This window comes from Pleurodeles waltl, chromosome 8 (genome assembly GCF_031143425.1).
Source record: "Pleurodeles waltl isolate 20211129_DDA chromosome 8, aPleWal1.hap1.20221129, whole genome shotgun sequence".
Classification (NCBI taxonomy): domain Eukaryota; kingdom Metazoa; phylum Chordata; class Amphibia; order Caudata; family Salamandridae; genus Pleurodeles; species Pleurodeles waltl.
Genome location: NC_090447.1, coordinates 608,062,527 through 608,086,385, shown reverse-complemented (window position 1 = coordinate 608,086,385; position 23,859 = coordinate 608,062,527). Strand labels below are relative to the sequence as shown.

At 41.9% G+C, this 23,859-nt stretch overlaps 1 protein-coding gene across 1 annotated transcript in view; it reads right to left on the bottom strand.

The window, feature by feature from the left end:
- The window catches only part of MAP3K15 (mitogen-activated protein kinase kinase kinase 15), a 1,103,876-nt gene that overhangs the window by 37,860 nt on the left and 1,042,157 nt on the right, over positions 1 to 23,859 (bottom strand). Inside the window, exons 23-25 of the mRNA XM_069204696.1 lie at positions 20,535 to 20,720; positions 16,267 to 16,372; positions 13,318 to 13,528 (exon numbers count right to left, since the gene is read on the bottom strand). Of these exons, the coding sequence (XP_069060797.1) occupies positions 13,318 to 13,528; positions 16,267 to 16,372; positions 20,535 to 20,720 (503 nt within the window). The remainder of the gene's footprint in view (positions 1 to 13,317; positions 13,529 to 16,266; positions 16,373 to 20,534; positions 20,721 to 23,859) is intronic.

The window sequence follows — 23,859 nt, the reverse complement described above, 5'->3', positions numbered from 1 at the left end:
GTCATTGCCTGTGTTTGTATGAGACATAATATATCTGTGAGAAAAGGGTAATATCCCTTTAACCACGACACTCCCTGAGATATCTTATTTTCGAGTCCATGCGTAAATGGCTGCCATAAATCACCTTTTACTATTGTGTTTCTGGTGAGGTGCTGCTAGTGCAATAGACAACAAATGGCAACTCATTGATTGAAATAAATGAACATTCTGATTATGTATTTGAAAGAGAATTATGGGTGCTCATACACTGAAACACATTGTTGCAATGATGTGTAAGTCTGGGTTTGCTAAAGAGCAAACCTGTTCTAGAAACAAAAAGCGGAACAGTGGAGCACACCCAAACAGTCAATATATCTACACTTTAGAGAACAAGTGATGTCTGATAAAACAAAATGAGAAATCACAATAAATTACACTATAGTGCTTTTTCTTAGACGGTGTTGATAAACATGTACTAACCAAAAAACAAATATACACAAAACAATGCTATCCACAAATAGGATTTATCCATACAAAGGAGGATTTTAATACAAAGAAAATATATTTTTTATAAACATAGATATATACATAGAAACAAAAAACATATAAATACAAAATAGAAAGCCATCAGCCGACACGTGTTTCGTCCACACCGGACTTCTTCAAGGCTGAGAAAATCACGACAGACAACATCCCATTACAACATATATATGTATAATTTTACACAAAAATTGTTTTTTATATATATAACATTTTTCTTTTTCTAAAATAGATAAGCAAAAGATTTTTTTGTCAGTAAGATAGACAAACCAGCACACCAACACTGTGCTTATAGTGTAACAATTTACTGAATAATAGACAGCAACAACAAGAAAACCACCACCTTTGTGACAAAGTGTTGTTTAATGTCCGAAGGAATTACATGCAGCGCTCCCCATATCTCCAAATATCAGATATATGAAAGCCACAAGGGCCACAACAATGTTTTTGCATGCCACATGCGAACCCAAGTGCATGAAAAATTCGCAGACATTGGATTACTTTGTATCCAAAGCAACCCCACACTCCACCATGGTGAGGGAACGGTTTCTGGTAGATTTGTATCTTTAATCACTTATTCGTCCGTTACGCTCATATCCCACTTATGTCTATCGTAAACTGAAAAAGGGAGAGGGCAAACCCCATTAATCTCCTTTTGTTAGCCGAATATTTTTCTTGAGTATGGGGGCATAAATTATAGTTTCACCCATACTAACCTGTTTCTAACCAAAGTTAACCACCTCTTTAGGCTCTTCAAATTAGGTCTCAATGCTGAACGTCACCACTTTCTTTCATATATCATAGAACAAGCTGGGAAAAACAAACAATTGGAATATTTCTTATATTCTCTCTTCAAAACCTCAGTTTATATAATTGATGCAGAACCACAGTCTGCCCATATAGCAAAGTTTTCAATAATATCCACATGATTTCTAGTAGTAAAGCAGTTACCCCAGCAGGGCTCTGTTTATCCATTACTTTCAGCTAAGCACGCTTCCCAATATATTCAACTATGGGTCAGACCTCCACTATTGCCTGACCTCCTTGTCCATCTTTAAGTTTCTCTGATTCACCCACGTCGCGTTAGCTGGTTTATCCAGACATAAGATTCGAAAATTCAGTCCCTCCTGTGTGTCTCCATGCTTCCTGGCAGCAAATGCGGGCCTCACGCGAGCATTCTTAAATGCCGCGTTCACGTTCGTAAAAACTGATTGACACAGAAAACGGACTTTCGCCTATCACGTTTACCTGCGGCGGCCATTTTGAGGTGCTGCTAGTGAGCCGGTAAGGTTGGGACAACAGTTGTGACTTGTTGTAGGAAAGACGCAGTCGCCTACAAACAAAAGTACTGTTAGCCTTAAACCAGCAGTCTTGCTCAGAGCAAGAGTCTAAACTACGACACTGCCACCAGCCATTGATTGTGCAAAAGGGGAGTGAGGGTGAGTTATCTCCCTATGTCTACAGGATAGGGAGATCAGGTGAGGGTTTTCTTTCTCATGGTAGACCAAAGAGGCATTTACGAGGGCTCGCACGTCAGAATATGGAGCACAGAAATATCAACATGCAAAAATATTGTGGCTAAAATATCGACAACCTGAATATTATGAAGGTAAGTATATAAATGATAGGTATACATTTACTGTTCTTAACTCCTATTCTACTTACCTCGAAGCTACATATATATATATATATATATATATATATATATATACATTCACTTAAAAAGCCAAAGGTTACAGGGACTTTATAGTTAGGCACACATTTTAAACGTACAAAACCATAACAATTAACCAGTTATAGTTACAGTTATCTCACGTAACTATAACTCGTGCCCTAAGGTAACTATAACTCGCACCCCCACCATGCACAGTTTTTTCCTCAAGAATTTTATTGCAAATATTACATTGATATTAACAAATAATGTTATCAAAGATGTCATGAGTGCCATCATTTGTGGGCTAATTAGCAGTGCATGGCGAGGGTGCAAGTTATAGTTACCTTAGGGCTCGAGTTATAGTTACTTGAGATAACTCCAACTATAACTGGTGAATTTCTATAATTTTGTACGTTTAAATGTAAGCCTGACTATAACGTCCCTGTAACCTTTGGTTTTTAAGTGAATTTCTATGTTTAAAAAAAAAATCTATTTCCTAACTATAACATCCCTATAACCTTTGTTTTTTTCATTGAATTTCTATGTTTTTTTAATATATAACAATTTTCATTACTATACGTTAATTCAACCACAGCCACGCACGGCCTTCGGCCAACCTCCTATAAGCACCCAACCCTGCAGCGTGCAAGGCCCTTGCCAGTGCACAGCGTTGGTTGCCCGCAAGGGCTGGCCTGTAGCCAGTCCCTGTGGCCAACCCCCTAACCACCCAACTCCCATGCGGCGGAAGCTGGCAGTGACCTCTCTGGGTGTCAGAATAGGTGTGAGAGGGTGTATCTCGGGGCGAGAGTGGGTGTAAGAGTGTCTGTCTGGGTGTGAGAGTGCATACATCAGTGTTTTAGTGGGTGTGTCAGTGTGTGTGCGGCTCTGTGAGTGGGTGCATGAGGGTGTCAGTGGATCTTTGAGTGGGTGCGTAATTGAGTGGGTCTGCAACTGGGTGCATGAGGGTTTGACTGGAACTGTGAGTGGGTGCACGAGAGTCTAAGTGGTCTGTGAGTGGGTTTGTGAGTGTCTGAGTGGGTGTGTGAGTGGGAGACATTGAAAGAGAGAAAAAGAGTGAGAGGGAGCGAGTTATGTCTTTTTTAGGCTTTGATGTGTGATATAGTTAGAATGGATATTTCTGCACAATTTAAAAATAAATATGTATTTGTCATTTTTTAAAGTAATATGACCCTTTAACATGTTTACTTTAAAGAAAAAATAATAAAAGAGGGAAACAGGTCCAGGTGGACTCGAGCACTCAATGTGAAGGTCGGTTACCTTCACACTGAGGTATTCTGTATTTTTTTAACCTGTTTTTTTTAAAGCCCTTTATGGGCTATCTGTGACCACAAGGGAGCGCTCAAGGGCTCCCCTGCAGTCCCTACATGATTTTGTCATTTTTTAAATCTATTTTATAACAAGCCCTTTACGAGGTTTGTGGGACTGGGGGGGAAGCCTCAAGGCCTCCCCCATGGTCCCATTGCTTCAGCAACCAAGGAGATGCTTTTCGTAGCAGATCCATGGTTGCTGAAGCAAACCTTTCATCTCTGTTCCCTGCACCCATACCTGCATGCAAAGAACAGAGATGAAAGCTCCACTTTTCTGACTGTGGGACCTGCATGATAGGTCCTGCTGTCAGAAACTGGAGTTTTTGCTGTGACTTGGCTGCAGCTTCATAGCTGCAGCCAAGCCACAGCAAACAGCTATGTCCTGGGGGTGGGCACCAAGGCGCAGGGGGGCCATGTGGCCCCCTGCTCAAATTTCATGATAGCCCCTTGGAGGTGGTGGTCCCTGGTCCCTCCCGAGCCTCCCCCATGTTATAAAAGCATTTTTTTCCCCAGGTGGTGGTGGTCCTTGGTGCGCAGGGGCCATGCGACCCTCCTGCACATATATCATTATTCGCCCCGTGGAGGTGGTGGTCCCCAGGGCTGTGAGGGGGCTAGCAGGGACCCCCTATTAAAAAGAAAAGAGTGCTCCCGGGACTTCCCCCTCCCGGGAAGTTTTTAAAAAACAAACGTGGGAGACTGAGCTTGGGTTTTTTGTCAAATTTTTTACTGTGGATTTGCGACCCTGTTGTGAATTTGCTGTAGAATAAAAAAAAAAAATGCTTTTTAATCCTTTGGGACCCCAGCACCAGAGCTAAGTCTCAGAGTGTTCATCCCGTTGCCCCTTTTGTATTTTTTATGTATTTTTTTCTGGGACTCTGCTTCAGCTGAGTCACAAGATGGCTGTCAACACTTCCTCATTGAAGTATTGATAGCCAATCAGATCTCAGCACAAGGTTACAAAGGTTTGCAAACCCTTTGCGTCCCTAGATATGCAAATTTGGATTTCCTTATATTACGCAAAAACTACTGAATGGATTTCCACCAAATAACAAAAAGGGCTCTTTCTGGACCAACAGCTATCTTCCTGCAAAATTTGGTGTAATTCAGTCCAGCAGTTTTTGACTATCGCTGTTCAATTTTTCCTGTGGGGATTAACATTAAAACCCTCTAAATTTCCTCTTTATCTTCGCCCCCCCTTGACGGATTACCCTAAAACTTTCTAGACAGCAGCTCACATGACTGTCAAATTATTTTAGAAAAGTTCATGAAGATTCATCAAGCTATGCCAAAAATGAAACTGTACTAACTTTAAGTACCTAGTGGCGACCAGGATATATATATATATATAATAATATATATATGTATGTATCTATTTATATATATATACATATATATATATATATATATATATATATATGTATATATATACATATATATATATATATATATATATATATATATATATATATATATATATATATATAATCCTATACTCGCCTATATATACCTACCTTCATAACATTCTGATAGTCAATATTCTGGTCAAATATTTTTTGGAAATCAATATTTAAATCTCAATATTCTGAGGGCCACATCTCCTGAGAAGCACTGATTAACCATTTTGAAGCATTTCTCTTTGTCTGGGACCCCAAAACAGTTGCAAAACAACAAAAACACAGAGTAATTTTCAGGGACAAAGGAAAAGTGGGGAGTATGCAAAAGCTCCATTGGGTGTCAGGGGCTTCTGACCTTACACATATCAATCCAAAATACACTGGATGAATAAAACTAGGAACTTGTATTACCCTGTCTCAAGCAAGTGGTCCCACAGTTAAATTGAGAACTCCTCATTGACCTTGAGACATCGTCTTGCTGAATTGTTCTCACATACGTCTTTGAATGGTAAAACAAACTAGCTAGATAGTATTGTACACCACATAGCAATTAATGTCCCAAAGTTTCTGGGAGCTCTACTTCACTCTCAACACACTTATATAAAGACATGCCTTCCAGCACCTGACACCCATAGTATCTCAAATCTGCCATCCAAAATGTGATATAAATATATTAATGTTTCCCAAAATATGGCTGACGTATTGACATTATAACCCATTTTACAATGCATTTTAAAATTTAAAAGTTATTAGCATTTTAAAATGTTAAAGTTATTACCACTCATATTCTGGCTGTTTATGGCGATCTCTGCCACCAGGGAGTAGATCTTTCATTAGGATTTTATAGGGAAAATTATTAAAGTGTATTTTGCAAATAAATTAAATGAAGATACTGTATTACATAATATAAATGTGAATATCAACTAATGTTAAAGATATGAAAATACAACAGGAGGCCTATTCATGTTAAATTTTAAAATAAATTAAAATAATAATAATTTAGGTAGGTAGTTAGGTTGGTAGTTATAGTTTGGACCATGTTTCCAGAGGAAAAGTGTTTTTGACTTGCCTAATATATTTGGTGCCATTTGACAGGTCATCACGACATTTTCAAAAAAAGTATGCTGGTAATTCTTGTTGTGCATGGAAAGTTTTGAGGCGATCCATCAAGCGGGGTTCACAAAAAGGGAGGGGTCAAAAAAAGAGCTTTTCACTTATTAATTCCCATAGGAGGGTTTAACACGACTGAAGCCCTAATCGCTGGACAGAATTACACCAAGTTTGGTAGAAAGCTTGATTTGTTTTAGCAGATTGTGCTTTTTATTTATTGGTGTAAATCCATTCAGTAGTTGTTGATTAAAATAACAAGCTTGTGCAGGGAAATGCAGAGCTCTGATTGGCTGCCAACACTTCATCCAGGAATTGTTGGCAGCCATCTTATGAGTCAACTGAAGCAGAGTACCACAAAAAACTGAAAAAAAGAAAAGGGGGCAGGGTAGAAATATCCTGACCCCAAGCCTTGTCTTGGGGGCTCAGTGGGACCCCGGCAGGGCAAAAAGGCATTTGTTTTATAAAACAATTTCTGCAAATTTGGGAGATTTGTGAATTTGCATTAAAAAAAAGAAAAACAAGCGCAGACTCATGCACTTGTTTTAATTGTATCCGCCGGGTGGGACAGGTCCTGGGAGCATTGTTTAAAAAAAGGAGCTGGGCACACGGCGCTCACCTCCTGAGGCTCTTGAAGCCCCATGGACCACCACCTCCACAGGAATTTATTTGTAAAAAAGGAGGGGGGCGCACATGGCTCCCATCTGAGGCCCTATAAGCGCTGGGGACCACCACCTCCCTGGGGCTAAGTTAAATATGGTTTGGGGAAGCCGCACTGACCCCTTTCCCGTGCCCCGGGGATTACCACCTCAAGGGGGCTTTTTTAAAAAAAAATTAAAAGGATGGGTGCTGCACAGCCCCCCTCCTGGTCTGTTCTCAGCCCCGAGACCACCACCTCTTCGGGGCGGCCCATGCAAATAGGACCTGGCCCTACTGCCACCCCCCAGGGCCTGCTCTTCCTAAGCCCAGCGATGCCCACCCCGGGACACAGCTGTTTGCTTTTCCTTAGCGGGGGCTTTGACAGCTCCCACCAAGCAAAAACAAGCCCTCCGGTTCCAGCGACGGGAGCTGTCAAAGTGCTCCCGCACCCTGAAGCAGAGGTTTCATCTCTTTCCCTGTCCGAAAGAGCTGAAACTATTGCTCTTGCACACAGGGAGCTGCATTTCCATCAGCTCCCCTTGTGCAATAGCAATGCTGGCTCCCACAGGAGGCAGAGAGATGGGTGGGACCACTGGCTTTGAGGCTCCCCCCACACTCTGAACCTATACACTGGGTGCCAAAGGGCACCCAGGAGACATGGCCAGGCCCCGGGGGATGGGGTCCCTGTGGCCAAACCCAGCTTCCTCCCTCATTAAGTGTGTTTTCTCAGCGACTCCTTATTGAAAAATGATCTGAAATCATTGTGGAGGTGAATGCATCTTTGAACTGTTGAAGCGCAACCTGTATGTGACTATGACTAGTTGGTTCTTTCTTGTCCTCTCCTGGTGAGAGCAGAATCCGTGGTTCTCCCTATAAATTGCTATGAGTATTGAAATGTGCAGATCACCTGCAAGTTCTGCCCACTTGGCCCCACCTTTCACTTTAGTAGTATGCAAATGTTTTCCCTGCCTTTTGCCAGGATGATGGAGAGCTTACCAAAGGACCCACCAGAGCGTTTTCCACCGATTTTGGTGGCACGTTCTAAAATCTGAGGAATATGAGGACATCTCCACAAAACAAACAATACTTACATCATATAGATAACAGGAAGGACCCTGGTTTGGTAAAGATTTACGTCTTTGTAGTCTTGTTGGCCTCACTATAGTAGGATTCATGATATCATATATTTCTGGATAAAGACACACCAGGAACAATCATATTGCCAAAATATGCACAAGATCACTGGTGACATTTACTTGTGCTCCATTACGCAGCTGTAGTGTAGAATATGTACTAGACATTTACCCAAGGGGGCAGTAAGAACTGCATTTGGGTAGATATTTTGTGCAAAACTGTAAACTCTTGCTGGATAAAAAGGAAGGTGAGGTTCCTTTGTGGCACTCACACACCCACTCACAGATGCACTCAGAGACTAATGTTTTTACTCACAGACATGCTCGGAAACTCATGCACTCACTGAAAGATGCACTCAGAGACTCATGGACCCACTCCCAGACCCACTTAAACACTCACACACCCATTTACAGAACCACCCAGAGACTCACGCTCCCACTCACAGACCCACTTAGGGACTCACTCACCCACTCACAAACCCACTTATAGGCTCACGCACTCACAGACGAACTCATACGCTCATGCACCCAATCACAGACCCACTCAGACAACCATGCACCCAATCACTGACCCACTCAGACAATCATGTACCTACTCACAGACCCACTCAGTCATGCATACACTCACAGACCTACTCAAAGAGTAATGCATCCACTCACACATCCACTCAGAGACTCATGCAACAACAGACAGACCCACTGAGGTACTCATACATGCACTCACAGCCACACTTAGACTTATGCATGCCGGTTGGGTGTTTATAGAGTGTTAGCAACAGGCCCTGGCAATCCCCGCCTTGTACCGCCGAGGGCCGTGCACGGCGTGGGTTGGGATAATTATAACAGGTTGGCTGCAAGGCCTGGACATAGGCCAGACCCTGCGGCCAACCTCTGCTGCACAGCAGCACAGCAGTGGTCAGATGAACATATAGGGGGTCATTCTGACCCCAGCGGTCATGGACCGCCGGGGCCAGGGTTGGCGGGAGCACCGCCAACAGGCTGGCGGTGCCCCGCATGGCATTCTGACCGCGGCGGTTTGGCCGCGGTCAGATGTGGAAAACCAGTGGTCTCCCGCCAGTTTTCCGCTGCCCAAATGAATCCTCCATGGCGGCGCAGCTCGCTGCGCCGCCATGGACGATTCTGACACTCCATGGCTCGGTTCGCCCGCCAGGAACAGGATGGCGGTATGGGGTGTCGTGGGGCCCCTGGGGGCCCCTGCAGTGCCCATGCCAATGGCATGGGCACTGCAGGGACCCCCGTAAGAGGGCCCCACTTTGTATTTCAGTGTCTGCTTTGCAGACACTGAAATACGCGACGGGTGCCACTGCACCCGTCGCACCTTCCCACTCCGCCGGCTCCATTCAGAGCCGGCGTCCTTGTGGGAAGGTTGTTTTCCACTGGGCTGGCGGGCGGCCTTTTGGCGGTCGCCCGCCAGCCCAGTGGAAAACCCAGAATCACCGCAGCGGTCTGACGACCGCGGTGCGGTGTTCTGGCGGGGGTAGGTAAGAATCACCCCCATAGTAATTAAAATACTTTACGTTTAAAAAAACATAGAACTTCACTGAAAAAAAAACAAAGGTTAAAGGGACGCTATAGTTAGGAAAAATAATTTTTAAAACCATAGAAATTCACTCAAAAACCAAAGATTACAGGGATGTTATAGTTAGGATCTGAACTTACTTGCACAAAACCATAGAAATTCAGCAGTTATAGTCAGCTCAAGTAACTCTAACTTGTGCCCTCAGGTAACTCTAACTCACGCAATAGCCATGCACTGCTAATTACCCCACATATTACATCACTCATGACATCTTTGATAACATCATTGATAATATCAATGTAACATTTGCCGTAAAATTATTTAGGAGAAAACTGTACATGGCGGGGCGGGAGTTATAGTTACCGTAGGGCACGAGGTATAATTACTTGAGCTAACCACAACTACTCTATGCAACTCCACTCTATGACACTCTACTCCACTATAAATACAATCAGATATCACTGTAGTAGTCTATTATTAACTTACCATCACCTATGAAGCAAACATAAGGCACATGTTTAACTCACCTTACTCTTACCATGTATCTCTATATTGTGTTTCTGATACCTGGAAAAATATGATTAATATGGGTGGGAGCTTTTTTTTTCATTTTTCTGAAAGTTTTTTTTATTTTTTACATGTTCAACATAACCAGCCAGAACAATAGTTTCAACAACAAAGAGGAGGACAACAAAGGCAAAAACAAACTAAGGCTGTTGCGGAGGACACCGGTAAGCCATAACAAGCTCTCAATGGATGGTCATATCCCTCTCTCAGGAAACAACAGCAGAGAAGACCGTATGTTGCTGAACTGACATACTGCTCTACAATTTGATGGTTCTGCATCAAAAAAATTGATTGGCACCGTGGTACCAGGAGCAGGTACTGGTGGAGGGACAGATGCACCAGGTGCTGGTGGAAGGGCAGATGGAGCAGAGGAAGTAGCAGGTGCTACTACCGGCTGGTGTTGGAGGTCCTGATGACACAGACAAAGTTGAAGGTGTTGCTGTAGCTGAAGAAATGGCCACCTCCGATGTTCTTGCTTTGTCTTCTTCTATCTCCTTCTGACGCTTCATTACCGCAAGCACCGACCAGGTGGAATAAATTGCCTGCAAGTGTTTCCTCAATCCCACGGTATCAGAAGTATTGCTTGATGTTTCCATGGAAAAAACTTTATTACATACGTTTCATGGAACAATTTTGGCATGATTTCTTTTTCTCCAGGTGGCAATGTAAAAAATGATCAGACAATGGATCCTTTAGTTTCTTCCTCTGTTTCACCTCTTGTTCCTCCTCTTGCATTCTCTGTTTGACCTCTTCTTCCTCTTGCAGCAGGACAGTACCTTCTTGTTGAGCCACTACAGTTTTACTAAGCCTACAAGGTTGCTTCTGAACAGAAGAGTTTCAGTTTTGGAGTGGACGCAACCTTCAACTTTGCTGATCTCAACTGAAATGCAGATGAATGGTATACATTTTCTGTTTTCTACAATTGACAGAGTTCTGAGCCAAAGAAAGGCTTTTTAACAAAATTGAACGTACTGTGGTAGTTTCTTGATACTACTACCCATATAGTTCACGCACTCAATCTTTAGTTTTGATATTAAAACATATATGCTTAAAAAACATAACTAGCGATACAACCCTAAATCCATGTTTTACATAAAATATACTTAGTTGGTGTAGATATATTTTTTAAAATATAGGGAGGTACCACAGTACCTTTAAGGAACCATAAGTGAAAACAAAATGATTATGGAGACAATCCTAACATTCATAATTAACTTTGACCTATCTTTAAGGTACCTCAGTTTCCCAAATAAAAGAAATATAATGCCATAATAAAGAACATTATATGGCTAAAAAGTTTACAAATCAAATGAAAAAAGTAAGGTTTAAGATTAGTTATATATAGGAAAACTTCATTGATCATTTTTATAGAAAAAACAACTTAAACTATATAAACCTTAGAATTTCAAAAGTTATGGCTATAACTTTGCACTTATAACTTAAAGTTATACTTTGCGGCCCGCCCTCAACTCGCTAGTCACACTGCATTAACTATACCTCGGGCCAGTACCTTGCACAGTGCTCTCATAAATGTTGCCATTTCAAATGTCATGATTCTTGTTATAAATGCTATAACTTAACATGCTATAAGTAATGTAATATGAAAGAGTATAAGCAGTGCATGAGGAAGCCACGAGTTATATTTATGTAATCAATTATGTAATTTGAAATGTCATCAGTGATGTCCTAAAAGAAGTCATAGAACATGTCATGAGTGATGTAATATATGAGGTCATAAGCAGTGTATGATGCTAGTTCTAGTTGGCTCTAACAACTATAATTAGTGAATTTCTGTGTTTTTTGAGTTCAGAAAGTTAAGTTGTTACTGAAATACTCATCTAACTATAGTCACTTTAACCTTTGGTTGTTTTCAGTGAATTTGTGAGATTGTTTTTTTAAGCAAAATCTGATCTCATTACCACACCTAACTATAGCATCACATTAACCTTTTTTTCAGTTAATTTGTAAGGCTTTTTCTTAATGTAAATTGATATATATGTACAATTCCTAACTATAATGTCACTTTTACAATTTTTTTTTCATTGAATATCCAACGCCATGGAGAAACGGAGGGTTTGCGCAGGAACCACTGTACTCCGCTTAGTTGAACTACGACACAACATTGAGGCCGCTGAAGTAACAGTTAACTGTGTAGACCCTTGATAAGCTCAGCTCAAGCAGGACCATGTTTGGAACTCACTCATAATATCGAGCGCAGGTGAACCTTGGTCACACTTGGTATTGAGACCTGCCTAAAACCTGCTTGTGAGGCACATGAACCAGCATCTGTAATTAACAATTCCCCAAAATGACTTCCCAGTGCAAGAGACCCTTATGCTTCACCATTGACCCTAGAAACTGGACACTGAGGCCCATATTTATACTTTTTTTTGCGCTGCATTTGCGTCATAGTTTGACGTAAAAGTGGCGCAAACGTACAAAATACAATGATATTTTGTAAGTTTGCGCCGCTTTCGCGTCAAAAAATTACGCAAACCCGGCGCTAAAAAAGTATAAATATGGGCCTGAATGATGTCTCTTCACACTGATGCACAAGTTTTCCCAACACCGTCCCAGCCTATGATGTCTTTTTCATTACCTGTGATTCAGATGTAAAATCCCTTAATTATTATTTAGCGTCACTAGAGAATAAGAGGTTGAATCTTTCTTTTACCAGTAGAGTGATCTTACTAAAGACCTTCTGGATTTGAAATTATGTGTAGAGGGAAACACAATAACGTCTATAATGTATAGCAAGAAAATAGTGCCTAAAACAATACTTCTTGTTACTATGGCCCACTTTCAGAGTTTGGTGAATGACGTACACAATTTTTGAGTGACTGATTTTGATGTAGCAAGGCTGATAGAGAGAGGGCATGGTCACATTGTCATACAGATATCAAATGAATTTATGCTATATAACGTCTCAGAAAATACAAGGGGAATGATGATACATTGGTCATTAATTAATGATTGTTGCAGCATAAGAATGGTAACCCATATCTATTAGAGACACTGACATCTTCTGCCAATGCTATTGCTACAAAATCCTCTATCACATAGTTTCTTGCTTCCATTGCCTTTCCTGTTTCTCTCTTTCTCTTTCCTTTTCTCTCACTCTTTCTCCTTCTACTTTCCTCATTCTCCTTCATTCCATGTCCATGTTTCACATTCTACTTGTATCACTTTCACACACATCATTATAAATGTTTAAACAGTCACTCTCATTTTGCTCGCTCTCTTGCAAATGGTGCACAGTGAGAACATTGAAAAAACACCACTGGAAAGTACAAGAAAGGATTACTAGTTCCCAAAATGATCCCTACTGCTTTGTACAAGGTCTTGTGAGTTGTTTTATATCCTCATTGGTCTTGAAAATTAATTTGAACCACCTATGCTATAACATGCCCAAAAACCCAAGCATAAGAAAAATTACCTGCTTGTCTCCTGCTTCAGCTTGCTTAACTGAAGGCTTAGTTGCTGGTGCTGAGTCTCTTGCGAAGCAACAGAACTAAGAGTGCTCACTCCGGAAGTAACCACAGGTTCTTCATTTCCATTTTGTTCCACAGGCCGGTAGTCATCCTCATCCTCCACATCCTTCTCCACCCCTTCACACTCTGACACTGGCTCTAAATGAGTTCGAAGTTCTATAAAAAAATTAAGAGAGTGGATAGTAAACCACTCTGGATGAGTAACCTGCAGGACTGAAATTAGCATCCAATATATTGAGAATGATAAGAAACACCCTTTGCATCTTACCACTCATTAACTACTTGATTCAATGAAATACATGAACAGAAGAAATAACATCTCAGTTGATCTTATTTAGAAGAGAAGGTACAGGCGCATTTCTGGAAAATGGCTCATGACAAGTTCAGTACTAAGGGAGAGGGCACAGGTCTACTAATCATGTAATTATGTAAATTAAACCCTATGGTAAAGCCCTGAGACCTTCACAGCTGGAAACATTCCTCCCTGCTCAGGGTTACTATAATGCATGGGTGGTTGGCTATCCCCTCTTTTCTATATTTTCTAACAAAAAATATATACTCACTCACCCAAGTGAGCCAAGATTGTATCCTACAGTGCCAACCACATGCCAACGATACCCCGGGGCCAATTCAGAAAGCTAAATTTACACGTACTCACATGTGCATCTACTCATACAACTTGGTGTACATCACAGCATTTTGCTACTCAATATTTAGAGTGGAAATTCACAACTAGGTGTAGACTTAAGACGTCTCATGCCCTTTAATGAGGGTGTGAAGCCTCTTACAACCCATTTTACAACCGTAAAGTTGCTAGTACTAACTTTCTGTCTATATGTTGACATCTCTGTAACTGGGGCATAGACCTACCATTAGGAAAATCTAGGTCAGATTATTAAAGCTTTTTTTTAAAAACAAATTAAATCAAAATATTTTATTGTAAAATATACATGTACATTAATATAATATAATTAATATTAACCTAGAACTAATAAAATAAAAAGTTACAACACACTCCCTCATCATGTTAAATTTTAAAATAACTTCTTTCACACACTCTCTCTCTGTCTCTCTCTCTCTCTCTCTCTATCTATACTTAGTGATAGATATACTTAAGACCTAGTTTCCACAGCTCCTGCATGCAAAAAAAAAATTCTGCAATTTCTTCCCCATGAGGGGTCCCTAACAGACCCCCCCCAACAGTCCCATAGGTCAGGATGCATCTATCCCCTCATCTTATTTCTACTTTTTTCCCCTCACCCCCCCTTCCACTGAACTTTTATCTCAGGTTGCAGCCAGCCAGTCACGGCACTACTGATGGCGCATGGATCCATGTCTCTAGACATACATAAATGTTTTTTCTTTATTAACCCCAGAACTACTGAGCAGATTTACACCAAATTACAAAAAGATCTCTTTCTGCCACATTTGGTGCAATTGCGTTGAATGATTCTGGTGGTGGTCGTGTCTAAAATCCCTATGGAATCTTGCATTGGGAAAACACATTTTGGGACCCCCTTTTTTCTCTGTTCCCATTTGACGATATATATATATATATGGTTATTTTCTGTGGGAGTGTATTGCGGTACCTGTGGTTGGCCCTGAGTGCTGCTTGACTTGCTATTGATTACATCTAAGTACGGCGGGCAGAAGTCTGTCGGCTTGACGGTCTTCTCGGGTCTGAGGCCGACACGGCTTCGCAGTGTGACCGACAAGATTTAAATAAGGCCCTAAATGTCTTAGATCAAATAGTTAAAAAAGTCTAGTATAACAGAACAAGAAACGTAGGATTTGGGGGCATCCCATCAAAATCCTCCAATGTAATTTGCGGAACTACGTCCATAAATCAATATGTTACGTTTCAACACTGAGCAAGGTTAATTCTTGTTTGAAGTAACATCTAATGATTAACTTGTACTTTTTCACAGTTTAATTGGCCTTTGGCTTTAAACCACATGCCCTCTGTGTAAGTTTTTTCATAAACTTGTGTTCAGTTGTTAAGCAGTTGCATAATAAAGGCCCCTGCAGCCCCCACAGTGCGGGGGCCTGAGTCTCAGGGACCCCCCACAGCGTAGTAGTACACAGTGCATGGGCACAGGCCCCTGACTGGGTCCGGGGTAGGGGGTCCCCTACAGGTACTTTGCAGTTTCGTTACACCTCTGTAGTGAAGTTATGCAATGCTACATATTCTGTCGGTATTTATCCTTTGCTATCTTTGTCTGTAAACTTTCCCATCGGCTAGTGGCTGTTTAGACAGTTGCGGCTCACTGCTTGATAAAGTGGCAGGGCGGCGAGTGGTGGGGGAACAAAAACATTGCATTTTACAAAAAATAAATATAAAAACTTACCTGCTCTGCCACTGCGCCTCTCCTCTTTCCTGTAGGCACAGACTTTGTCTGTAGACACAGACTCCCAGCCTGCCCTGCTGCCAATCCTAATGCTGCATGAAAGCAGCGTTAGGATTGGCCTGAGTGCCCAACCAGGGCACTCCCAGGCAAACTGTGAGTCTGTGTCTGCTCACTCCAGCCCGACAACACAGTGCGCATGTGAGTTTGGCTGGCCTGAGATGGGCAGCCAAACATATCTGCAGGGAGGGGAGTGCAAAGTGCACTCCCCCTGCCCCACCCCTTTAACAATGAAATGATAATAAACACAGTTTAGTATTGCTTTTTTGTTAAAGGACAGCAGCAGCAGCTGCTTGCGGGGGGGGGGCGACACTCGGAGGAGCCGCCTCTGGCTTTAGGCACTGACACTATGTAAAAAATTAAAAACAAGCATACAAACAGAGGAGAAGCTACATGAGCTAAAACATTTGTTTTTGATATTTCTATGTGAATTTCTATTTTTATTTTTTCTGGATGATTTTTGCATGAGCAGATTACTTTCTCTCTTACCAGGGATTAGAATAGTGACAGCAGCCTGGACCGCTCGACGGATTATGTTATCCATGGCAAACATCCAATGAGGTCTGATTAAGTGATTCCTTAGGACTTTGTTTACCTACGGGTTAAAAAAAACACAATTAATTCAATCTTCAACCTATTGTCTAAATATTATTTCAGGCACCTTGTGAAGTCCTTCTAGCTCAATGCAATACAAACTGAACGCACAGTAAATTTCTTTAAATGTATTTTTACAGAGAAAAAAATACAAGGATTGTCATATGGAAAACACAGTAACAGAATAAATAAAAGTAAAAACAAGCATTGAAACTGTGTTGGCAGCAAAATCCAATGTCTGCAGGATGTCCTTTCACTCATCCGGCTTGAGCCTCCTTTGTATGCATTACACTAGACAAGGGGAAAATTCACAATATTATACTTTTGCCTCTGGAACTCTCTCACAATCACCTTCTGGATAGAATCCTAGCTATCACCTTTAATGGATGATTTCAGCTCTAACTAAACAATTTGTCCTCAGATTCAATGCTGATCATGTAAATTTCTACAGGATTTGGTTTGTTGTTCTGCTGTATAAGCTTCATACCAAAAGTTACTAAGAAAGATTACTTATCATGGACAATAAGGTGCTGAAAGTCTTAAATATTGACTTTATTTATTAACAGCAAGAAAGTGACAGTGTTTGTGGCTATGGTGCAGACGATGCATAGAGCAGGCATATGGGAAAACTTAATTGAAGGGTGTGGCAAAGGACACCTGCATTTTAGGTATAATAGTTCCCTTAAAATTCAGTTCCCATAGAATTCAGGTGATACCCCTCCTTCGTTAAGTGCAAGCATATTATGGGCTTGCACTCAGCCCCGGGGATGGTAATAACCTATATCAACCTAACATGCTCAAAACAGTAAACACTCTTGTATTGTTAACCCTCCAAAGACCTCTTTTGTTTCAAATGGACACCATTAAGCTATCTGCCTAAAATATAGATTAAAAGTTGCTATGCATCCTTGTTAGAACTCGGGTTTCTGGTTGTCAGAGTATGCACCCAGTACAAGCAGGAACCACCACTTCTAGTCAGGGTAAGCTCAATACACTCCCAGAGATACCCTGTGCTCACCCTCTGGTAGCTTGGTACAGAGCAGGCAGGCTGATCTAAAGAGGCAATGTGTAAATATTTGTGCAACACACACACACACACAGTAACACAATGAAAACATCATAAAAAGGACTTCACACAGGTTAAAAAATAGAGAATATTTATCTGAGTAAAACAAGACCAGAACAACAAACATCCAATCAATAGAAGACAAGATATGAATTTTTAAAAATTAAAAATATTGCTTGGAAGTCACTAGCAGTCAAAAGGTTACTAGAGGTTGCAAGGGACCAGTGCAAATCCAAAGATCAGGCCAGTTTCAATGGAGGGTAGGCCAGCTTCAGAACCCACGCAAGGTCTGCTGCAAGGGGGCCTTGGCTGGAGCAAGCATTGATGTTGAGGGGCAAATACAAAGGTGATGCACCAATATTTTCCATGCAGTTGGGTCCCGGCGTGGAGCACCAGGAGAGCTGGCAGGCAGTCTCTGATGTCCCTGAGACTGCAGGAGGACAGGGGGCAAGCCAGCAAGCCCTTGGAGTCACCCTGGGTTCAAGTGAGATGGGTCGAGTCCTTATCCTCAGCAGCGCAGAGATCAGAAGGCAGTAGGACAGCAAAGCAAAGCAGAGAAGCAGTTCCTCAGAACAGCCAGTCCAGGCAGAGGGGCAATTCTTACAGCACAGCAGTCTTTACTCCAGCAGAGTTCTTCCCAAGTCCAGTAGTGTACTGATTTGGTAGCGCCAGAGATCAAGTACTTATACCCATAGGTGCCTTTGAAGTGGGGGGTGACTTCAAAGAAGAGTCTTTGAAGTGCATAAAAATCCTTTCTTCCTAGCCCTGGCTCCAGACCAGCAGTAGGGGGTAATCAGCCCTTTGTGTGGGGATTGGCACTCCACTATTGAAGTGTAAGAGTAAGCTCCCCTCCACCCTCCCAGTCTAGGAAGGCCCATCAGAATGCAGGTGAGTCCTTTGTCACACCCACCCTTCCTGTATTTGTGGCTGTCTAGAGGGAATGCACAAAGGCCCATATTTATACTTTTTGACGCAAAACTGCGCTAACGCAGTTTTGCGTCAAAAAAAGTTGCGCCGGCTAACGCCATTCTGAAGCACCATGCGGGCGCCGTATTTATTGAATGACGTTAGCCGGCGTTAGCCGCCGGCGCCGTCTGGTGTGCGTTAAAAAAAACGACGTACACCAGGCAGCGCTGGCGTAGGGGGAAATGGGGCTTGGGCGTCAAGAAATGGGGCAAGTCAGGTTGAGGCAATTTTTTCGCCTCAACCCGATTTGCGCCATTTTTTTTCCACTCCCAACCCCCATAGAAATGACTCCTGTCTTAGCAAAGACAGGAGTCATGCCCCCTTGCCCAATGGCCATGCCCAGGGGACTTCTGTCCCCTGGGCATGGTCATTGGGCATAGTGGCATGTAGGGGGGCACAAATCAGGCCCCCCTATGCCAAAATTTTTTTTTTTTTAAAACACTTACCTGAACTTACCTTAATGTCCCTGTGATGGGTACCTCCAGCCTTGGGTGTCCTCCTGGGGTGGGCAAGGGTGACAGGGGGGGTCCCTGGGGGCATGGGAGGGCACCTCTGGGCTCCTTCAGAGCCCACAGGTCCCTTAACGCCTGCCTTTTGCAGGCTCTAAAAAACGGCGTAAAAGCAGCCGTACGTCATTTTTTTTGACCCGCCCACTCCCGGGCGTGATTTTTGCCCGGGAGTATAAATCCGACGCACATGCCTCGGAGTCGATTTTTTAGACGGGAACGCCTACCTTGCATATCATTAACGCAAAGTAGGTGTCTACGCTAAAAAATGACGCTAACTCCATGGACTTTGGCGCTAGACGCGTCTAACGCCAAAGTATAAATATGGAGTTAGTTTTGCGGCGAAATTGCGTAAAAAAAAACGACGCAATTCCGGCGCAAACGGAGTATAAATATGCCCCAACGTGTAGCTGTCACCTACCCAAAACGTGTATTAGAGACAGGCTACAAGGCACAAAGAGCAGTAAGCACAGAGAAATGCCCACTTTCTAAAAGTAGCATTTCTAAAATAGTAATGTTAAATCAGACTTTACCAGTAAAGAGGATTTATCATTAATGTTCCAATGATATGAAACGTTATGTAACTACTCCTTTCTGATCAGGAATTACAGTGTAAAAGTATATTAAGGAATTCATAAGAGAGTAATAGGCCTCACAGTCGTGGAAAATGTCTTTGGGAGTTTTTCACTACCAGGACGTGTAAAACTTACAAGTACATGTCCTGCCTTTTACTTACATGGCACCCTGCCCTATGGTCTACCTAAAGCCTGCCTTAGAGGTGACTTTCATGTAATGAAAGGGAAATTTAAGGATTGGCAAGAGGTTTTATTTGGCAAGTCGACGTGGCAGTTAAACGGCACACACAGGCTCTGCAGTGGCAGGCCTGAGACATGTTTACAGGGCTACTTAAGTGGGTGGCACAATCAGTGCTGCAGGCCCACTAATAGCATTAAATTTACAGGCCCTGGTTATATGGTATACCACTTTACAAGGGACTCACAAGTAAATTACATGTGCCAATTGTGGATACACCAATGTTACCTTGTTTAGGGGAGAAGCACATACACTTTAGCACTGGTTAGCAATGGTAAAGGGTTCAGAGCCTAAGGCCAACAAAATAATACAGCCCAAATGTGAGGCAAACAGGCAAAAAGACCAGAGGCTGACCACCCTGTGGCTATCAGGTCTAAAACTGTTGTCTCACCTTGGCACTACATGTCTTCCAATAGGACATTTGGTGCACTCTTTCTAGGCACATATGTCATGCATAATTTATAAGAAAAAGGACAATCTTATTGTTGCTTGAAGAAGACACAAAAGAGCATGTCATTTTGAGATGCAACAGGGCAACAATATTTTCATTTTCTTTCTACTGAGCAATTCTGTGAGCATATTAAGATTATTTCTTTCTACTGAAACATATTACCTTTCTTTTTTGAACCACTGTGTGTTCATAATTTGGCTATATTTTTTCTAATAAGAAAGATACACATACACTTCCATTTCAGTGACCTGCACCAATATCACATGGGACCACTGTGCATCTCTTACTTCAGTGTGAGAACATCTTTCTTCACACATTAAAATGCATACTGATCAGAGGTAAATTTCCTATGAGTACTTACTGCATCCTGAAATCCGAAGAGCACCAGCTGAATCTGATTGATAGAAGTGCTGTCAAAGTCCAAATCCACCTTGAGCTTGGAGATGGTTGAGGCCATAACTCTGTGCTCGGGAGAGCGGATGAAGTCTCGCAGAATGCTGATAATCTGCTTGATGTGGGTGACAGAGAGCTGCAGCTCTTCGGAACTCTACAAAAAATACATATATGTGAAGCCAGTGGCCAACCGGGATCTAGAGAAACATTCCTAATGTGAAAAGAATAATACCATAAATTCAAGAACACTGATTAAGAATGTGTGACAGTGTAAAAGGAAATTTCACTTGTGCAGAATATAAATTGTGTGAAAATGTCTACAGCTGGGCTGCACAAAAGAAGTGGGCAGGCATAAATTCACAAACACGAAGATAAGATTTTGTAATTAAATACTGAAATCGCAGACAGCTATACTGCTACAATGGCACTTAAACACTTTGGACCTGATTTAGAACTTGGTGACGGGTTACTCTGTCATGGTGACTGATATCCCGTCTGCCAAAATCTAAATCCCATTATATGGAATGGGATTCAGATTTCGGAAGACAGGATATCCATCAGATGTGACCGAGTAACATGTCCGCAGAGTTCTAAATTAAGCCCTTTATAACAATTTTTTTTAAATGAGAGTAGGCAAAAATAATTAGCTGTTTTAAAACTGAATATTAAAAACTAAACTAAAATGAGCACTATGAATCAGCTACATGACAGAAAAGAAAGGAAGTACTTTAAGTAGATGTGAACAATGTGAGCAGGTTCTCTGTAGTCACTCAAATTCAAGGGAGGCAATAAGTGAACTGAGAAGACTCGCTACCCCATGCCGTACGCTGCTGTGGGTGGAAGCAAAATGTAAATGACAATTTAAAAGACCAATTGACGAAGTCCAGTAACCAATTGACCTGAAGTCATTGGGTAACCACTGTAATTCAAAACAAGCCCAAAATTAAAATGAATGAGAAAGGGTTTGGTTCCTAATCAAATGCAATAATAATATAATGCAACAAACACACGTGTACCATTCTGTACAAACATAGAGGCATAAAATAAAGGGAGAATATTGTAGGATATATCAACAGCGAGAGTACAAAAGAACTGGGGTGAGAGGATTGTGACAAAATATCATGGAAAGAATATCCTGAGACACAAGAATTGTGTCTTAAATATTGTGATGTCACAAATATTGTAGATCAGAATATCACGGTTTTTGAAAAATATTTTTTATATCTTTGTTAAAAATATTATTTTGTTTTATATCATTGTAACTTATATTGTTTATTTAGTGTATTTCATGTATTTCTTTGTTTTAATATATTGTCTTTTTTTTAATACTTGTTTTTTGTATAATAATTTTAGGGGTGGGGTATCAAGTTTGTAGTTGATTAGGGTGGGAAGTAATTAAATTTTTTACATTTAGTTAAGTTTGTTATGTTTACAATTGTGTTAATTCGAAAACATCATAAATGATTCTTATGAAATTATGTCTCTTATTTTAGTTTTTTTCATTATGTAAAATTGAATGTTTTTAAAAAAATGTTTTTAAAACACATTTTTTAATACTGTTATATCTTTAAAAAATATCTAATTAGTGTGTTTTTGTATATAATTTGAAGTGATGCTTTCGGTTCTTTTATGATTAAAACTAACTTTTGTTATCCTTATTGTTAAAATAATGTAATTATTTTTAACAGATATATTGGTTTTAAATTACAGTGTTTTGGTAATTTGTGTATTTATTGCATTGACAGTTTTGACTGTATGGTCTCTAATTATATATTTTCAAACGTTGTTTATTTTTTTTAATGTAACAATTATTTTTTATTAATTTTAAGTTTGCAGGGGGCGTAGCCAAGCCGGTGACCAACATACCCACACAGCATTGAAGCTCCACGAGCATTGCCCAAAAAATCTGCCTCGTTACGCACCTACTGACCATAACAAGCGCTCTGTACTTTTATTTGCTATGGTTTATCTGCACTGAAGGCAATATTTTGTGCTGCCAGCCCGATGCAGTCTTTGCATCGATCCTGGCTGAGAGGTATGTCCACTGCGGCCTGACATGGCCCTTGGGAGGCCCATGCGTAAGTCTGAAGGTGGGGCTGCAGTAGTAACCGCCGACTACATCATACAATTGCTTGACGGTAAGGAACTCATGTGTTCAATTCATTGAGCGTGGCTTGACTGCTGAGTCACATGCTCCCGGGGTTGCGGTCTAGTCCCTGGGACGCCTCAGGGGCTGTACCATGTGGGAGTTTCTTCCTGACTAGGGCGGCTCCACTAGACTCACCTCTGGCCTGGAGATGAAGGTGGAGATTGCCGACCGATGTGACGACCCAATAGATGCCATTGCCGCCACTTGAGACAGCACATCTCAGCCTGCTGCCCTACCGGGACCTCCCATGCACACTTCCCCCAGCGCCACTCAGCTGTAAGGAGGGGGGGGCCATCACAATCCTAATTACAGAGGCTGGGAGCTGTGCACCCATCATTGCAGACACCACTTGCGATTTCCACCCATACTTAACTGGGGAATTGGTTGTGCTGGAGCCCTGGGCTGCCCGATCTGCCTTTCTGAAGTTACAGTTCACTGCCTCTCAGACTCTCCTTCCTATGTGGATGAGAGGGTGCTATGTTACTTTCGTTCCACTCATACAACCAAGGGAGGCAGGGTGAGACTGAAACTACCACCTTGAGAATGGCATCCCCCCCTTTTTTGTTGTCAAATGGCGGCCTACTAGCAGCCTTCATCGCTACCGCATGATCCCAGACTGCTGACTTACACATGTGCTACATCTCCGCTACATCAGTGGGGGCCCTCCTTGCAGCTGCAGCGCCGTACCTGACTTGATCAGTCCACTACATAAAGCGTAACTAAACAGAGCCTGAACTCGGGATATTACTGCTGCCGCAAATGATCCCCACCCTGTTGGACTGATTGCACACCTACCACAACTGTATATTGAGCTGTCTGTGCTCCTAAAAGAGCTGCCAACTCCATCAGTCTCTAAATAGGGAGCACAATAGCATTTTTGGCTACATTGCCCCTTCATTTTGGTAAGTGGTGTATCAGCGGCACTCACTGACACAATGGGACGTGGAGATTCTATGCAGAAACAACTCTTTGATACTGCCAGAACCCCGCGGCACCAGCATATGCCCCTCAGCGCAAGGGACATCTCTGACCACACAGTTACAGACCCCGCCCCCTTGATAGCACTGCCGCTATTATGACTGAGTTACGTGCTGGTTTCAAGGAAATTGCCTCTAGATTTGATACTTTAACACACCGTCTGGAC